Genomic DNA, 14,306 nt, shown 5'->3' on the forward strand with positions numbered 1-14,306 from the left:
TCCTAGTTTTTAAAAAATATAGAATTTGGCCTCTTCTTAGTGGCTTTTTTATTTCTGTTACTCAAGTCAGGCTGTACATTGCTCTCCTTTGTTTTCAAATATGCACATGGAAGGGAAGGGGCAGCTAAGTAGCAGAGGGCATGAAGCACCACCCCTTGAGTCAGGAGGACCTGCGTTCAAATCCTACCTCATTCACCTGCTTTACTAATTGTGGGACACTGGGCAAATCACTTAACTCTGATTGGCTTAAAAAAAAAAAAAACCAAACCTGTATGTGTACCCATGTCTGGAAAAATCTTCGCTTGACCTACACCCTTCTACCTACTACTGTATTTTTCTTCTTCTTTTCAAAGGGAAGCCTCATCAGTTGTTTTGCTCCTTGGCCACAGTCCCTGTCATCATCCGGCTTAAGTCTTACACCTATTTCTAGCACCTCAGAGGAAACTGGCCTCATGTTTTTCATCTTTATGTCCCTTCACCAGCTCCTGGCTTTACAAATTGTTGACCATTCCCATATACTTTTTGTCCCTCTACACTGTCTCATTCTACTTCTCAAACTTATGGACAGAGACAGCCATACCTGGAGGCAGAAAACCAGGGGTCACAGACCAGATCTTCCACTTACCTACTGAGTGACCTACTTGGGGAAACTCAACTTTTATAGGCCAGTTTCCTTAAGTGTAATGTGATATGTAATATGTAATACGATTTCTCAGATTCTGTCTCTAAATTTATGATCCTGTGATTTTTCTCCTTTGTGAAAAAGAATCTTTTCCAGGGCATAGTCCTTAACTTTCTACTTAAATTTTATAGAAGATCCTTATAAGGTTTAGAAGATCCCTAGAAGATGTGAACCATTTCTTGTGTCTTCAAGGTTCATGACTTGATTTTCAAATCTACATCTCCATGCCTGAGTACTCAAGACAAGTTCTCCTTCCAAATTCTCAAAAGCCTACTACACCTTTCATCTGGATTTCCTACTGTCACTTTAATCTCAGCAAAACAAAGTCAAACTTCCATCATCTTTCATCAAAACCAGTGCTTCATCCTGACTTCTTTCATATAACTATCACATTCTCATGACCTCAGGTTTGAAAGCCCACCCTTTCCTTGAGGATATATTTTAAAACCTATCCCTTTTTCCCATACCAAATCAGTACTCAAATCTCATCAATTTTTCTTTCACAATATTCATTCTATCCTTTTCATCCCAATCTAATCTAGTCTTATCTAGTCCCTGACAACTACAAAAGCCTCTTAACTGGTCCCACATCACCTCATCCTCCCTCAATATAAAAAAAAGACTGGTATGTCTCCAAGTGATTAATCTTCTAAAACTGCCACTTGTGTCATATCATACATTTGCTCAAAAATCTTCAAAGGCTCCCCATCAAGAGGAAAAAATTCTTGTACAGAATTTGAAGTCTTCCCCAACTTACCTTTTCAGTCTTCTCACTCATCACCATCCTACCTGAATCATAGCTTCAGCCCAAACAGTCTCTTCACTGTCTCATAAACATACTAATACATACCTATTGCCATGCCTTTGTTTATGCTAATTTCATAGGAAAAAGTCTGGATTTCTAGCCTTATCCCATTCATCATTTGAATCTATTCTCACTGCTCCAATTCCAGCTCCAAGCCTTTCACAGCCCAAGTCAGCACAAATCTCGGCCATAAGGAGGTTTACACATCCACGTACTGGTAAACATTTGGGAGCAGACACTTTCTCCATTTAAAAACAACAGCATAATTTCCGCATAAAAAAGATGTATTTCGGGTTTCCCAATATTTACGAATTTATTTCCCCAAAGAAATAAATTTTGCCTGATGGTTAGTTTCTGTGGTGTAACTATTACAATGTGAAACTTGTACTATGTTGTATGTTAAAAAAGTTTTTGTGAACTATTGTGAGACACAAACATATAAAATTCAGTGAGCAAATATATACCAAGTTCCCCAAAATTGATTTCACAGATAAATTTTTCAAAATGCATTCCCAATCAGTAAATTAGAGGTTGCCTACACGGAAGTTCAAGTGCTTCCAAATTACTATTTTACTTTTTTAAAACTCCCCACTCCATTGTAACACCTTTAGTTTAATCACATGGTAAAATGCAGCCAAATATCCTTTTTATTTTTAATTTCTCCAATTTACTTAAAGGAAGAATTCTAACTATTTGCCTTTAACTGAACTTCGGTTTTTTGTTTTGTTTTTTTCCTATTTAAAATTTTTTATATCTACAACAGTATTTTGTTTTTTCCACAGATACTTTACAAAAAAAATTTTAGTCTTTATTTTCGCAATATTTTGATTTCTGAGTTTTTCTCCCTCCCTTCTCTTCTTCCAAAAAGATGAGCAATTTGATCTAATTTATACAGGTGCTATTATGTAAAGCTTATTTCTATATTTATAACAGGTGTGAAAGAAGAAACAGATCAAAAGGAAAAAAAACACAAGAAAGAATAAAATAAATAAAAAGAAAGATGCTTGATCTGCAGATTATCAGTTCTTTATCTGGATATGTCTAGCATTTTTTATTGTATTGTCAAGAATAATAATGTCATTTATAACTGAATATTTTACAATTTTGCTGTTGCTTTCTACATGGAAATCTTTCCAGGTTTTCTGAGAGCATCCTGCTCATCATTTCTTATAACACAATTAATTGAACTTTTTTTTTTTAAAATAACAGTAACAGGTAACATATAGAAAGAGTTTTAAAGTTTGCAAAGCATTTTAAAGAAGTTATTTTATTTGATTCTTTCAACAATTCTGTAAGGCAGGTGCTATAATTATCTCCATTTTACAGATGAAGAAACTGAAGCTAAGAGAATCCAAGTAAATTGTTCAGGGTCACATACTTTCAAAGTGTCTGAAGAAAGATTTGAAATCATGTTTTACTGATTCCAAATCCTTTACTGTATTTTCTATAGCACCTAGCTGTCTGTCATCAACTCTTTTTTAATAAATATCTTTGTAAAAAAAAAAAAATTTCCAAACCACAGACAATACCTACATTCTCAATAAAAGCATCAAATCTCTCACACACACACACACACACACACACACACACACAGAGTTTGTTTCTTCTGAATTTTCAAGGCATATTCTTTGGTGTTCTCTTCTTTTATATAATATAATCGTTCTCTCTGAGAGCAGGTTTCTCGGGGAGGTTTTCTGGAGGAGCCTTAGTTTCAGTTCAGAGTAATAATCACTTCAAAATGCAGTCAGCTGATAAAATCCAAACGTGTATTTTCTATCTCTCTCCTTGGTTCTAAGAGCTCCCTCCGAATACCTCCAAATCCAAAGCTTTGTCCTTCAGCCCCCAGCCAGCACAAAGGTGGATAATGGAATGAATCTGACTCCACCTCCGAGAGTGGGCTTGTGGGCTTCTGCATCTCCCAGAGTGCTCTTTGGCCCTGAGAGCTTCTTCCTTATATGAACTTTCTAAAGGTGTAAACACAAGCATTGTTTCTATCAGTTCCACTTAGTACCTTGTTTCAAGTTCTAGCCCATAACATCTCCTTGTAAGATCAGATCAACCATACTAAACCATGCTAAATTAGATAATTATTGTCTCTATCAATTCTAATGACTTAACAGCTTGTAAGGATTCTAACAATATACTATAATTTTTTTAACAATTTTCCATTCTATTCAACTGAAGCTCCTTGAAAGCAGAACGGCTTTTTTTTTTTTCTCTCTCTCAGACCTAGCACAAGGATTTGAATGTCAGTAGGTCATGGTATAAAGAGTGCTGGACTCCAAATCAGGAAGATTTGGATCATGCAGGATTCCCATCCTGTCTCTCTCATTTACTAAGTAACTACAAATCAGTCATTTAAAATCCAGGAGCATCAACTTCCTCATCTATAAAATGAAAGTAGAAGCACCAACCCTACAGTACTATCATGAGGATCAAAAAGATAATATATACAAACCATAAAACAATCCCTATCTGTTATTATCATGATTACTATTATTAACATTGCTAATCATTTGAACATATTTCAATAATCTGCAATTTGATCATTGTGAGCACTCTAGCCACTAATACAGATGAAAAACACTCCAAGTTTGAATAGGCACTCTTTGCAAGACGGTATGGCCAAGAACATCTTCTTTGGCCCCAAAGTAGAGGTAAACTTTGGAGGTAAACCTCTTTAAATGGCACTGGCTGCTTCTCAGACAACAAGCCCATAGGGACCACATTAGCCTGGTTTCCAGAATTATTATCTACTTTGTTTTCCATGATACTATTGCCTATATTGGTAGATATCCAAAATGGCAAACTAAAAGAGATTACTGAAATTCAACCCATTGGTCAATATGCATTTTTATGTTAGTAATGGGAATACAGACATAAAAATGAAATAAACTTGGCCCTCAAGGAACTTACATTCTACATATTCTCTACATACTCTCACTTTCCTCTATAACCTAGCTTTGATCTACCTTTCCAGTTTCATTATCATTAACTCCCCTTCTTGTATTCTACATGTCAGGCAAACAGGACAAATTGCTGTTTTTCACACAGGACAAAAATCTCTCACTTCTAAGCTTTTGAACTGACTGTCCATCATGCCTGGAATGCCCTCCTTCCTCACCTATACTTTTTGGAGTCCCTTAAATTCTTCAAGAATTACCTCAAGTATCATCCTCTATATGAAGCCTTTCCCAATTGCCCCAGTTCCTAAAATAGCTCCCCAAATCATCTTGCACTTATTTCATATATATTCTTTAAGTATTTATATATGTACATATGGTCTCCCTCATTAAAATGTAAGCTCCTTGAGGGCCAAGTTTTTTTCATTTTTATGTCTGTATTCCCATTACCTAGCACAAAAATTGCATATTGACCGGTGGGTTGAATTTCAATAATCTCTTTTAGTCTGCCAACTTGGATTTCTACCAATATAAGCAATAGTGCCATAGAAACCAAAGTAGAGAATAATTCATGTGTAATTATAAAGAATGGAAATGAAAAAAAAATAAATACATGAAGAAACGAAACAAAACCAAAAAACTTGAGTAACTGGAAAATTAGATACTTACCAGTTGAGTTTCCAGGAGTACCAAATTGAGAAGCATCAAGAAACTTTCGAGGTGTCGGCATGTTTGTGACATCAATCAGGGGTACTGGGGAAGCATCTTTCACAAGAGAGCTAGAAGGAACAAAAAGAATCTGACGTTAGCACTTGCTCCAATGTTTTCAGCACACTTTGATCTGTCTTTTGTCAAAACTGCTCTTTATACAAGATATTCTTCCCAACTAGTGTACCAAACACTTTTCCTTTCAAAAGATTACTGACCCTTTAACCATGCACTTAAGTCAATGTTCACTCCATATTTCAATGTTCACTCCATATTAATCCTATTCTCCTTTTCCTAAGAAAACCAAACCTTTATTATTTTTAAAATGACTGCTTTTCTACATTGTGAGAGAAACAGCTAGATGGTGCATCAGGTAGGGCCCTCGGCCTGGAGTCATGAAGCATCAAGTTCAAATAGGTTCAAATTCAGGCTCAAGACATGCACCAGCCATACAACCCTGGGCAAGTCACTTAACTTGTTTACCTCAGTTTCCTCAACAGTAAGATAGAGATAATAATAGCATCCATCCCTCAGAACTTTTGTGGGGATAAATGAGATAATATTTGCAAAATACTTAGCATAGTGACTGGAACATGGTGAATACTTAATAAATACTTATTTGTCTGTCCTGTCCTTGCTAAGCTGTTGTGTGGACTACATTTGGCATGAGGACAAATACTTACAAACAATATTGCCTCAGGACAGTGGTAGTCACTTAGCTAACCACAATGGTTCAAGGGGTTTGCAATTAAAATTCTTTATTGGCACCTCACTCAATCAATAGCTGTTCATTTATTTATATATACATTTTTCCTCTGTGACAACAAAGATGTTTATTCGAGTCGTTATAAGCTTGTTTCTGCAACAATTCTAAATAACCATGATGATGTGCACAGCAGTATGGGTGCCCTGCACATGCAGTAACTGAGTCAAATTCTGACCATTTCTAAGTGCAACATGGTCTTAAGTTTGCCAACCTGTCAAGAAAATGCATTTTTGTTTTTCTTCCCGGGTTATTTATACCTTCTGAATTCAATTCTCCCTGTGCAACAAGAAAACTGTTCGCTTCTGCACACATATATTGTATCTAGGATATACTGTAACCCATTCAACATGTAAAGGACTGCTTGCCATCTGGGGAAAGGGGTGGAGGGAGGGAGGGGAAAAATCGGAACAGAAGTGAATGCAAGGGATAATGCTGTAAAAAATTACCCTGGCATGCGTTCTATCAATAAAAAGTTAAAAAAAAAAAAAAGATACTATCAACATTTCAATTTTTGTAGCACCAAGATCTGCTATGTGAAAACTATATCACTGAGCAAACATATTATATGCCATCTTGAAATCCTCATGGATCTTCACAAATGTTCTGATTATAGTACTGTTGCAGTAGTAAGGCCATTTTCTGATTTAAACTTATCCTCTACTTAATTCTTCTAATATACATTTTCAAATGAACCTGGCAATGCTGGTCATTTTTAACCCAGATTTTTAAACTGCAAGTCACGACTCCATATGAGGTCTCATAACTGTTGTGGGAAATGCAAAATTATGATTTATTGCCAGTAAATATTTTATTTGCATGCCTATTTTATATATCTGTATACCTAGGGCCATGTAAAAATTTCTTGGACAAAAAGGGATCAAGAATGGAAGAAGTGTAAGAAGTCCCGAGTTAGTATGTGAGAATGTTGTCCATGTGCCATTATTAGAAGAGAAAAAAGTCACATCTGAAGAAATTATTTCCTTATAAAGGCTATTATAGATAAACAATTTAAAAAATCAATTGAACTTTAGGTACAATTTATCATTTAATATAGTGTTTGTCATTAGTCAATAGAAAAACAACTATTTTATAATGTAACTTCATTTTCATCAATTATTTGGGTATAAAAATTTTTTAAATTAATTTCCATCTTTCAGCAGGAAAGCTCATTGAAATTCTACCATTTTCTACATATTTGTATGTGAGCATTTTCACTTTATTTTTGTTTTAAGTAAAAATACAGAAACTCAACATGGGACCAAATTTCAAACCCTGTTCATCTGATGTCCAATAAATACTAGAAACCTTTATGTAAATTTTTTTAAAACCCTCAACATTGAAATAAAGTTTTTATATGATTATAAAAACATCTTCCAAGTTACAATTTACTTCATTTAAAATACTATTTATATTCAACAAAATTTGTAAAAATAAATTTAAAATGAAGACAAAGATTACAATAAGCATATGAAATCGTGCTGAATTAAAATTTCAAATTCTTACAGAATGTCCCAAATAAAAACATTAATAATTATTTTTTTAATTTGAGCTTATAATTGTATAGAGTACTTAATAATTATAATTCAATAATGAAATTTTAACTTGAAGCTGGGGAGTTATCAATAAAGTTGTGATAAAACAACTAATTCTAAAAGAATATTTTTATAAGCAGATTATTAAGTTACCTGGGAATTCATCATTGTTTGTTTGTTTTTCAACTGGGTTCAAAGAAGCAAAAACACCGGGAACAACTACTTTAGGGTAACATAACACCATCCTTAAACAATGATATTCAAATTAGTGAATTAGAGTAAAATTTTTTTTTAAAGTTAAATTATATTGAGGTTACACTAAGAAGGCAGAAGGAGAATAATACATAAGATTTTTGCCAATAATGGCAAACATGTGAAAAAATTGTGATGCATAAAGGGGGAAATATCTGTTACAAAACATTCAGATATGTGGAATATATCATTGCATAATGATGTCCAGTAAATGTTCATTAGACACAAACTCATATTCATTCTCTCTCTCTCTCTTTCTCTCTCTCTCTTTTCCTCCCCCCTCCCACCATATATACATGGATAGATCTACATATGCATTATTTTATATATATATATACATATATATATAATATATACATACACACACACACACACATAAACACATATATGTGTTAATATGACTTATTTATTCACTTAAACCCTCTCTCCACAGAGGCAGATTGTAAAACTTTAGCCCATTTGCCAACAGTCTTAACATGTTACTGTAGTCAAAAACTTCATTACCTGGTGGCCAAACTTGTAGTAATATGCTTCATGGACAAAAGACACACAATGATACCCTGCATCAAAAGCTTTTGTAGTTTAATGTGGTCTACCAGAGCCAGTACTCCTTAAGAATTTAGGTTATCTTCATGTCCCAATGAGGTATCAATATACACTGTCAATGTGGGATATACTGTGTATCTATCAGTATATATGTATTCATACTGGCATTATAATCATCTATACCTTATATCTAAATACAAATATTTATAATATATACAAATATAAAAACCTGCTTCCATAACCCCCCAAAGCTAAAATCTAGATGTTTCAGCCATAAATTTAAACTATTTTGGTTATATATAGAATAATGACTCTCTATCTATCATAGTTTTAAAGCAATATGACCTGCAGACATTATCACAGGTGCCAGGAGGGGGAAAGCCAATTTGCTTCAAAACTATCTTCATGTGCTCATATCTATCTCTTCTTCTCTCTGAAATTTTCCCCATAGGCTTCAATTTTCTCCTCTGTGAACAGTGACCCACAGGCAAGTAGTTCCATATAGGATTTTTTAATTGGTAGATTTGTTTTAGAGTTCAAGAGAAAAAGTTCCATCCATGGCCCACTTAGTCACTGAATTATCAGGAAAAAATAAAGATGAACTGTCCCAAAGAGGACACAAGCAGCCCTAAGACTACCAAAGACTTTCTTTAAATATACTCTGGCTCAATTTCCACCTGGACTTACTGGTGTAAAAATATCTCTCCTCTTCATACATCACAGGGAAAGTTGGCAATGAATTAATTAATTTTCATAGAGGATTTTTAATGTCTCAGAGAAAAGATGCCAAAGCATTTAAAACAAAACAAAAAATTTTATTACTGCTGTATTGGGGTGAGGAGGAATTCTAATAACTAGGAATGTATCTAGAACACCATTTTGCAAGGAATATTGATTGGTTGTAGTTATTTTTATTTTTAAGTATATGTTATTCCATGTCAAAACTAAACTCTTAATTTAGACTAATTTAAGATACAAAGACCACTTCCTAGAAATAGCATTCTCAGAATTCTTAGCCAACAGGGTACAAGAACTCAACATAGGTCTAACCAGAAAGATTCGGACTAAATGAGGCTTACTGGTTATAACCACAAGGGCAATCAAAATCACAGGTGAAAAGAGGAAATGTACTGTAGTAAATTAACACACAGACAACACATTTCAATATTTTCTGTCTACTAACAATCTAAACAGCTGCTGCCACCAGAGGTCTCAATTCAAGGAATTTTAATTCAATGCTTCTGGGTCATAACCATAGATAAGCGTGCTTTATTGAAAAGGTTCCTAGCCTATCAGAAGTGCTCTTCTTTCATCAGAAAAAATTAATTTCAATACTATCACATAGTAGGTCTAACTGTGCAAAAAATTAAAGCTTGTCTAGGAGTAGGAGAAAGGGAATTACTGTTAAATTTAAAAAGCGATGACAGTGAGTAGATCCCTAGGTACATCTTTTAACAATTAGGATTAAAGTGCCAAAACCTCATCGTAGTAAGACAAGGGAAATGATGGCAAGGAAAAAGAAATAGTCATACAACAAGGCAGCCAAAAACAGGGGGTGCCCAGCATACTGCTACATATCTATTCCTATGTTATCCAACTGTACCTAGGGCCAGAGTTTTATGAGTCTAGAAGAACAGGATAAGGATCAAGCAAGGAGAAAGAGAGAAACAGAATATTGGTGCTTCCTAAGATTCTCCTTTGATCGTCTCTTCTTTCCTTGATAATTTCATCTACCCTAATGGCTTCAACTACTGCCTGTACATAAACGACTCTAAAATATATGAAGGGATATATGATCACTCTATCTTGAACGTCATCTCTCCATGAACCCTTCCTTTATCCCTCAGCTGATGATACCCCTCCTTTACTTTGAATCTCACAAAGCACTTTTTTACACATCTCCTATACTTATGATTTGTTATTTTATATCATAGTTATTTATATATGATATATACTAGACTATAAACTTTAAGATAATAAGGAAGTCACATTTTAAGGTGGCAAGGCCTGTGCTGGGTATTAATTATACAAATATAGTGGAAAGGCAAGAGTCCTTGCTCTCAAGAAGCTTAAATTTTAATGGAGGAAGACACCATGCAAACGGAAGCTGAAAAGGTGTGGGGAGAGGAAAGTAGCCAGCTCTGAGATAATTCTGAAACTCAGTATGATGAAAAATGAATAGATGGCTGGCCTGGACATGCTCCTTAAATGTAAGTTCCAAGAGAAGCCATCCATTAGAGGAAGGGCATGGAGTACCTGAGGGATGAGGGGGACTTCCAAAGTGTGATTTCCAGGACTGAAATGATCTTCCAAGATGAAAAGTTGTGTTGAATGAATGAGAGAAAAATAAAGAGACACAAGTTGCAATAGTTAGTTATAGACAAAAGCATAGGATTTGAAAAGAAAAGGAAGATAAAAATGAGATAAAACAGAAGAAGGGCAAAGGTCAAAATAAAAGATAACAGAAAAGAATGCAAGATTAATACTCGGAGAATAGATACAACCACTGGGAAAAAGTATAGATTCTTCAATTTGAAAAGTTCATTTGGGATCTAGGTTCACCACACAAGAGCTTAAATCCAAAATAAAACAAAATTTCTTTCTTTCTACAGGAAACCAAGAAAGTTGTGCTTTGGCACAAGATTTTAAAGTCCCACCCACCAAAGACTCTACATATAGAAAATGAGCCATGACAAGACAAAATATAACTTGAGGATAGGGTTAATTCGCTACTGGGTATACTGCGAAATGAAGCAAATCCTCTTGAATTATCCAATTCCTAATATACACCTCTAAAATATTTCAATGAAACCAACCCAGAAGTAAAAAGAGGGTCCATTCTTCAGATTATTATTAATCTAATTCCTAAAAATTAAAGCTCCCTAAAGTTAGATGTTATGCTAGGCAACAAGCATTTTGGGGCTTCTTTGCATATCACTAAAATTTTTAATATACTTCCCAAGATAAACATTGGAACCAATTGTCCTGTTCTTCTATTCCCCATACAAGGTATTTTTTCAAATAGAAAAGAGGTGTCTATGAATTTTTAATCTCAGCCATTGTTGCTGTTGCCCATAGAACACTCTTTAAAATTATAGTCATGAATATAGCTCTTAGTAAGGCAGACACAGAATACATACAGCAGCAGTCCCCATTAATATTATGGCACAGTTGTTTAGCTATAGAGTCAATGTGGTGAAAGGAAATCAGTGAGGTAAAGGAAAAGCCAAAAGAAGCATAAATAGTTGTACAAAACAGGATGTTCCACAGAATTCTAAGATAATTAGGTTTTTCAGAGAACCATTTTGGAAACCAACCTCATTCTTCCTTTTTCTTTATTGCGCTGTCCAACACGACTAGTAGATTTGATGTACAGGTGTCGATGCAACTCATCTATGAGAACCAGATGAAGGTTCATCTTCTTGCTGTGAAGCTCCAGTCTCAGGTCACTCAAACCCTCTACCTGAAGGAGAGGGCCTTCTAAAGAATCTACTGCTGACACCTGGAAAAGGAAAAGGAAACTGCTGTTATAAGCAAATAGATTTTCAATGTCTTTAATGAAAGACTTAGGAAAAATCCCTCATCAAAAAGTATTTTTGTAAAATTCCATATGAAGCAATTCCTCACATCCTGAGATCTCTCAAAGTACACACACACACACACACACACACACACACACACACACACACACAGAGAGAGAGAGAGAGAGAGAGAGAGAGAGAGAGAGAGAGAGAGAGAGAAAACTTTAAATCTGGAAGAGCTAAAAGAAAATAGGTACATTAAAAATAGGTACATTAATATACTGCTAATATTAGAGCTGTAAATTAGTCCAAAAATTTAAGTAGCTAAAATTTTAAATTTAAATTTAAATTTAAAAAATTAAGTAGCTAAAAAGCTACTTAGAACAATCAAAAAAATTGAAACAACAAATATTTATGAAGTACTTATTATGTGTAAAACCTCACAATAGGCCCTAAGGATTAAAAAAAAAAAAGACATGCAACAACTATACATATATATATATATGCAAGATATATACAGAATAAATTGTAAATAATCTCACAGGGAAGAGTATAGTTCTTGAAGAACAGATGATTTGAACTGAACTTTGAAATAAGGCAGAAAACAAGAGGGAGAATATTCCAGGTATAGGGGATAGTCAATGAAAAGGATAGAGTTGGGAGATGGAATGCTGAATGCAAAAAAAAGCAAAGAGGCCAGTGTCCTAACTGTGTGATCCTAGCCAAGTCACTTAACCCCAACTGCCTCATCAAAAATAAATAAATAAATAAATAAAATAACATAAAAGGTCAGTGTCACTGAATCATTAAGAATGGAGAGGGTAGCATAGTACAGCCTGAAAAGTTAATCTCCCAACAGGCAACTTTGGTTATAGCTCCTTGTCATCTATTTTCTAGATGACATAATAAAAGTTACTTGATTGTACAACTCTGTGACCTATAAATTACAGAAGGCCTACATCACAGAAGAAATTAAAGAAAAAAATAGAAGGACTCAATAGCACAAAAATGTTTATAGCAGCTCATTTGTAGTGGCAAAGAACTGGAAACTAAATGGTTTTCTTCCCATTGGTGAAAGGTTGAACAAATTATGGTACACAAATCTACTATTCGTGATATCAGAATTTATGGAATGGAATACTAACTATTGTGCCACCAGAAATTACGAAGGGAATAATTTCAAGGAAATGTGACAAAATTTGTATAAACTAATAAGTGAAGTAAGCATAACCAAATCTGTGAATTCTGAAGTGAGTAGAACCAGGAGATCATTGTATACAACAACAAGATTATGTGATGATCAAGTCTGATGCATGTAATGTGGCTCTTTAAAATGAGGTGCTACAGGCCAATTCCAATAAACTAGTGAAAAAGTGAACCATCTGCACCCAGAGAAAGAACTGTGAGAACTGAATATGGATCACAACATAGTATTTTCACCATTTTTGTTGTTGTTAGTTTGCTTTTTTTTTCTTTCTTTTCTTTTTTTCCTTTGTGATCTGATTTTTCTTCTGCAGCATGAAAATTATGGAAATATATATAGAGAAAAATTGCACATTTTTAACATAAGTTGTATTACTTGCTGCCTAGGGGACGAGATAAAGAAAAGGGAAAGAGAAAAATTTGGAATACAGTATTAATGTTGAAAGGATGAATGTTGAAAACCAATTTTACATATATCTTGGAAATAAAAAGTTATTATTTTTTTAAAAAGACTACACTTTGGGAATCTAAAATCTAAGACAATTCTAACACAAATTATAGGGATGGAGAATACCAAAGGACAGTCAAGAATTATATTATCTATTACTGAATAAAAATATGAAAAGAACCCTTAAATCAAATAACTCTTTGAATTCACCCAAGCATTTCTGAATTTCATGTCTCATAGTTCAAAATTGAGAAAATACTTCCACATGATAACCATATTAATCAATGTACCAGTCCTTACTTAAACAACTAGTCTAGGGAATAGAATATATAGAAGAATAATTCACGAATTTGCTAATTGTTCTCCTCTTTGGTGGCTACTAACTGGAGTTTGGCCTTTAACCATAATATCTACATATGAAAGGCAAAAATTTAAGAGGTAGTGAGCCAAGGGAATTTTAGACAGGAGAGTTCATTTACCCACTCCCCAGCCATTCATTTTCAAGAATGAGGCAACATTTGAATAAAGAAAGATGAAAGAAAAAGGACCCAGCATGTTAGAGAGGGCATACTGCTAAGTATGCCAAGTACATAAAGAAATTTTGGAAAAGCTTTGGAGGCAACTGATTGCAGAAGGTAGGAGAACTCCGGTAGTCCAAGATGCCCTCACTTAAAACACAAATATAGACTCTATGCTGCAGGTATTCCCTTTTAAGTGAGTACTATAGAATGAAAGGAAAACATTGGGGAGCTAAAAGATGAAAATTATTCAATACCCTACAGGGCCTTTATATTAAAGAGCCTGATTTGAATATATTAAATAGAATTATGCCAAAATTGTATATGCACTATAAAGTATGCTATTGATCAAAAATGAAATCAACAAGAATACATGCACTCAGGGTCTATATTTGATTTTAGAGCCCTAAGATTACAATCAC

At 34.2% G+C, this 14,306-nt stretch overlaps 1 protein-coding gene across 4 annotated transcripts in view; it reads right to left on the reverse strand.

The window, feature by feature from the left end:
• EXOC4 (exocyst complex component 4) overlaps positions 1–14,306 on the reverse strand; it is a 931,688-nt gene that overhangs the window by 835,275 nt on the left and 82,107 nt on the right. For all 4 annotated transcript variants that reach the window (XM_052001552.1, XM_052001551.1, XM_052001550.1 and 1 more), the window contains exons 4-5: positions 11,512–11,696; positions 5,060–5,169 (exon numbers count right to left, since the gene is read on the reverse strand). In XM_052001552.1, the coding sequence (XP_051857512.1) occupies positions 5,060–5,169; positions 11,512–11,696 (295 nt within the window). The remainder of the gene's footprint in view (positions 1–5,059; positions 5,170–11,511; positions 11,697–14,306) is intronic.

The sequence above is a fragment of the Antechinus flavipes genome, chromosome 5, assembly GCF_016432865.1.
Source record: "Antechinus flavipes isolate AdamAnt ecotype Samford, QLD, Australia chromosome 5, AdamAnt_v2, whole genome shotgun sequence".
In the NCBI taxonomy this organism is placed as follows: Eukaryota; Metazoa; Chordata; class Mammalia; order Dasyuromorphia; family Dasyuridae; genus Antechinus; species Antechinus flavipes.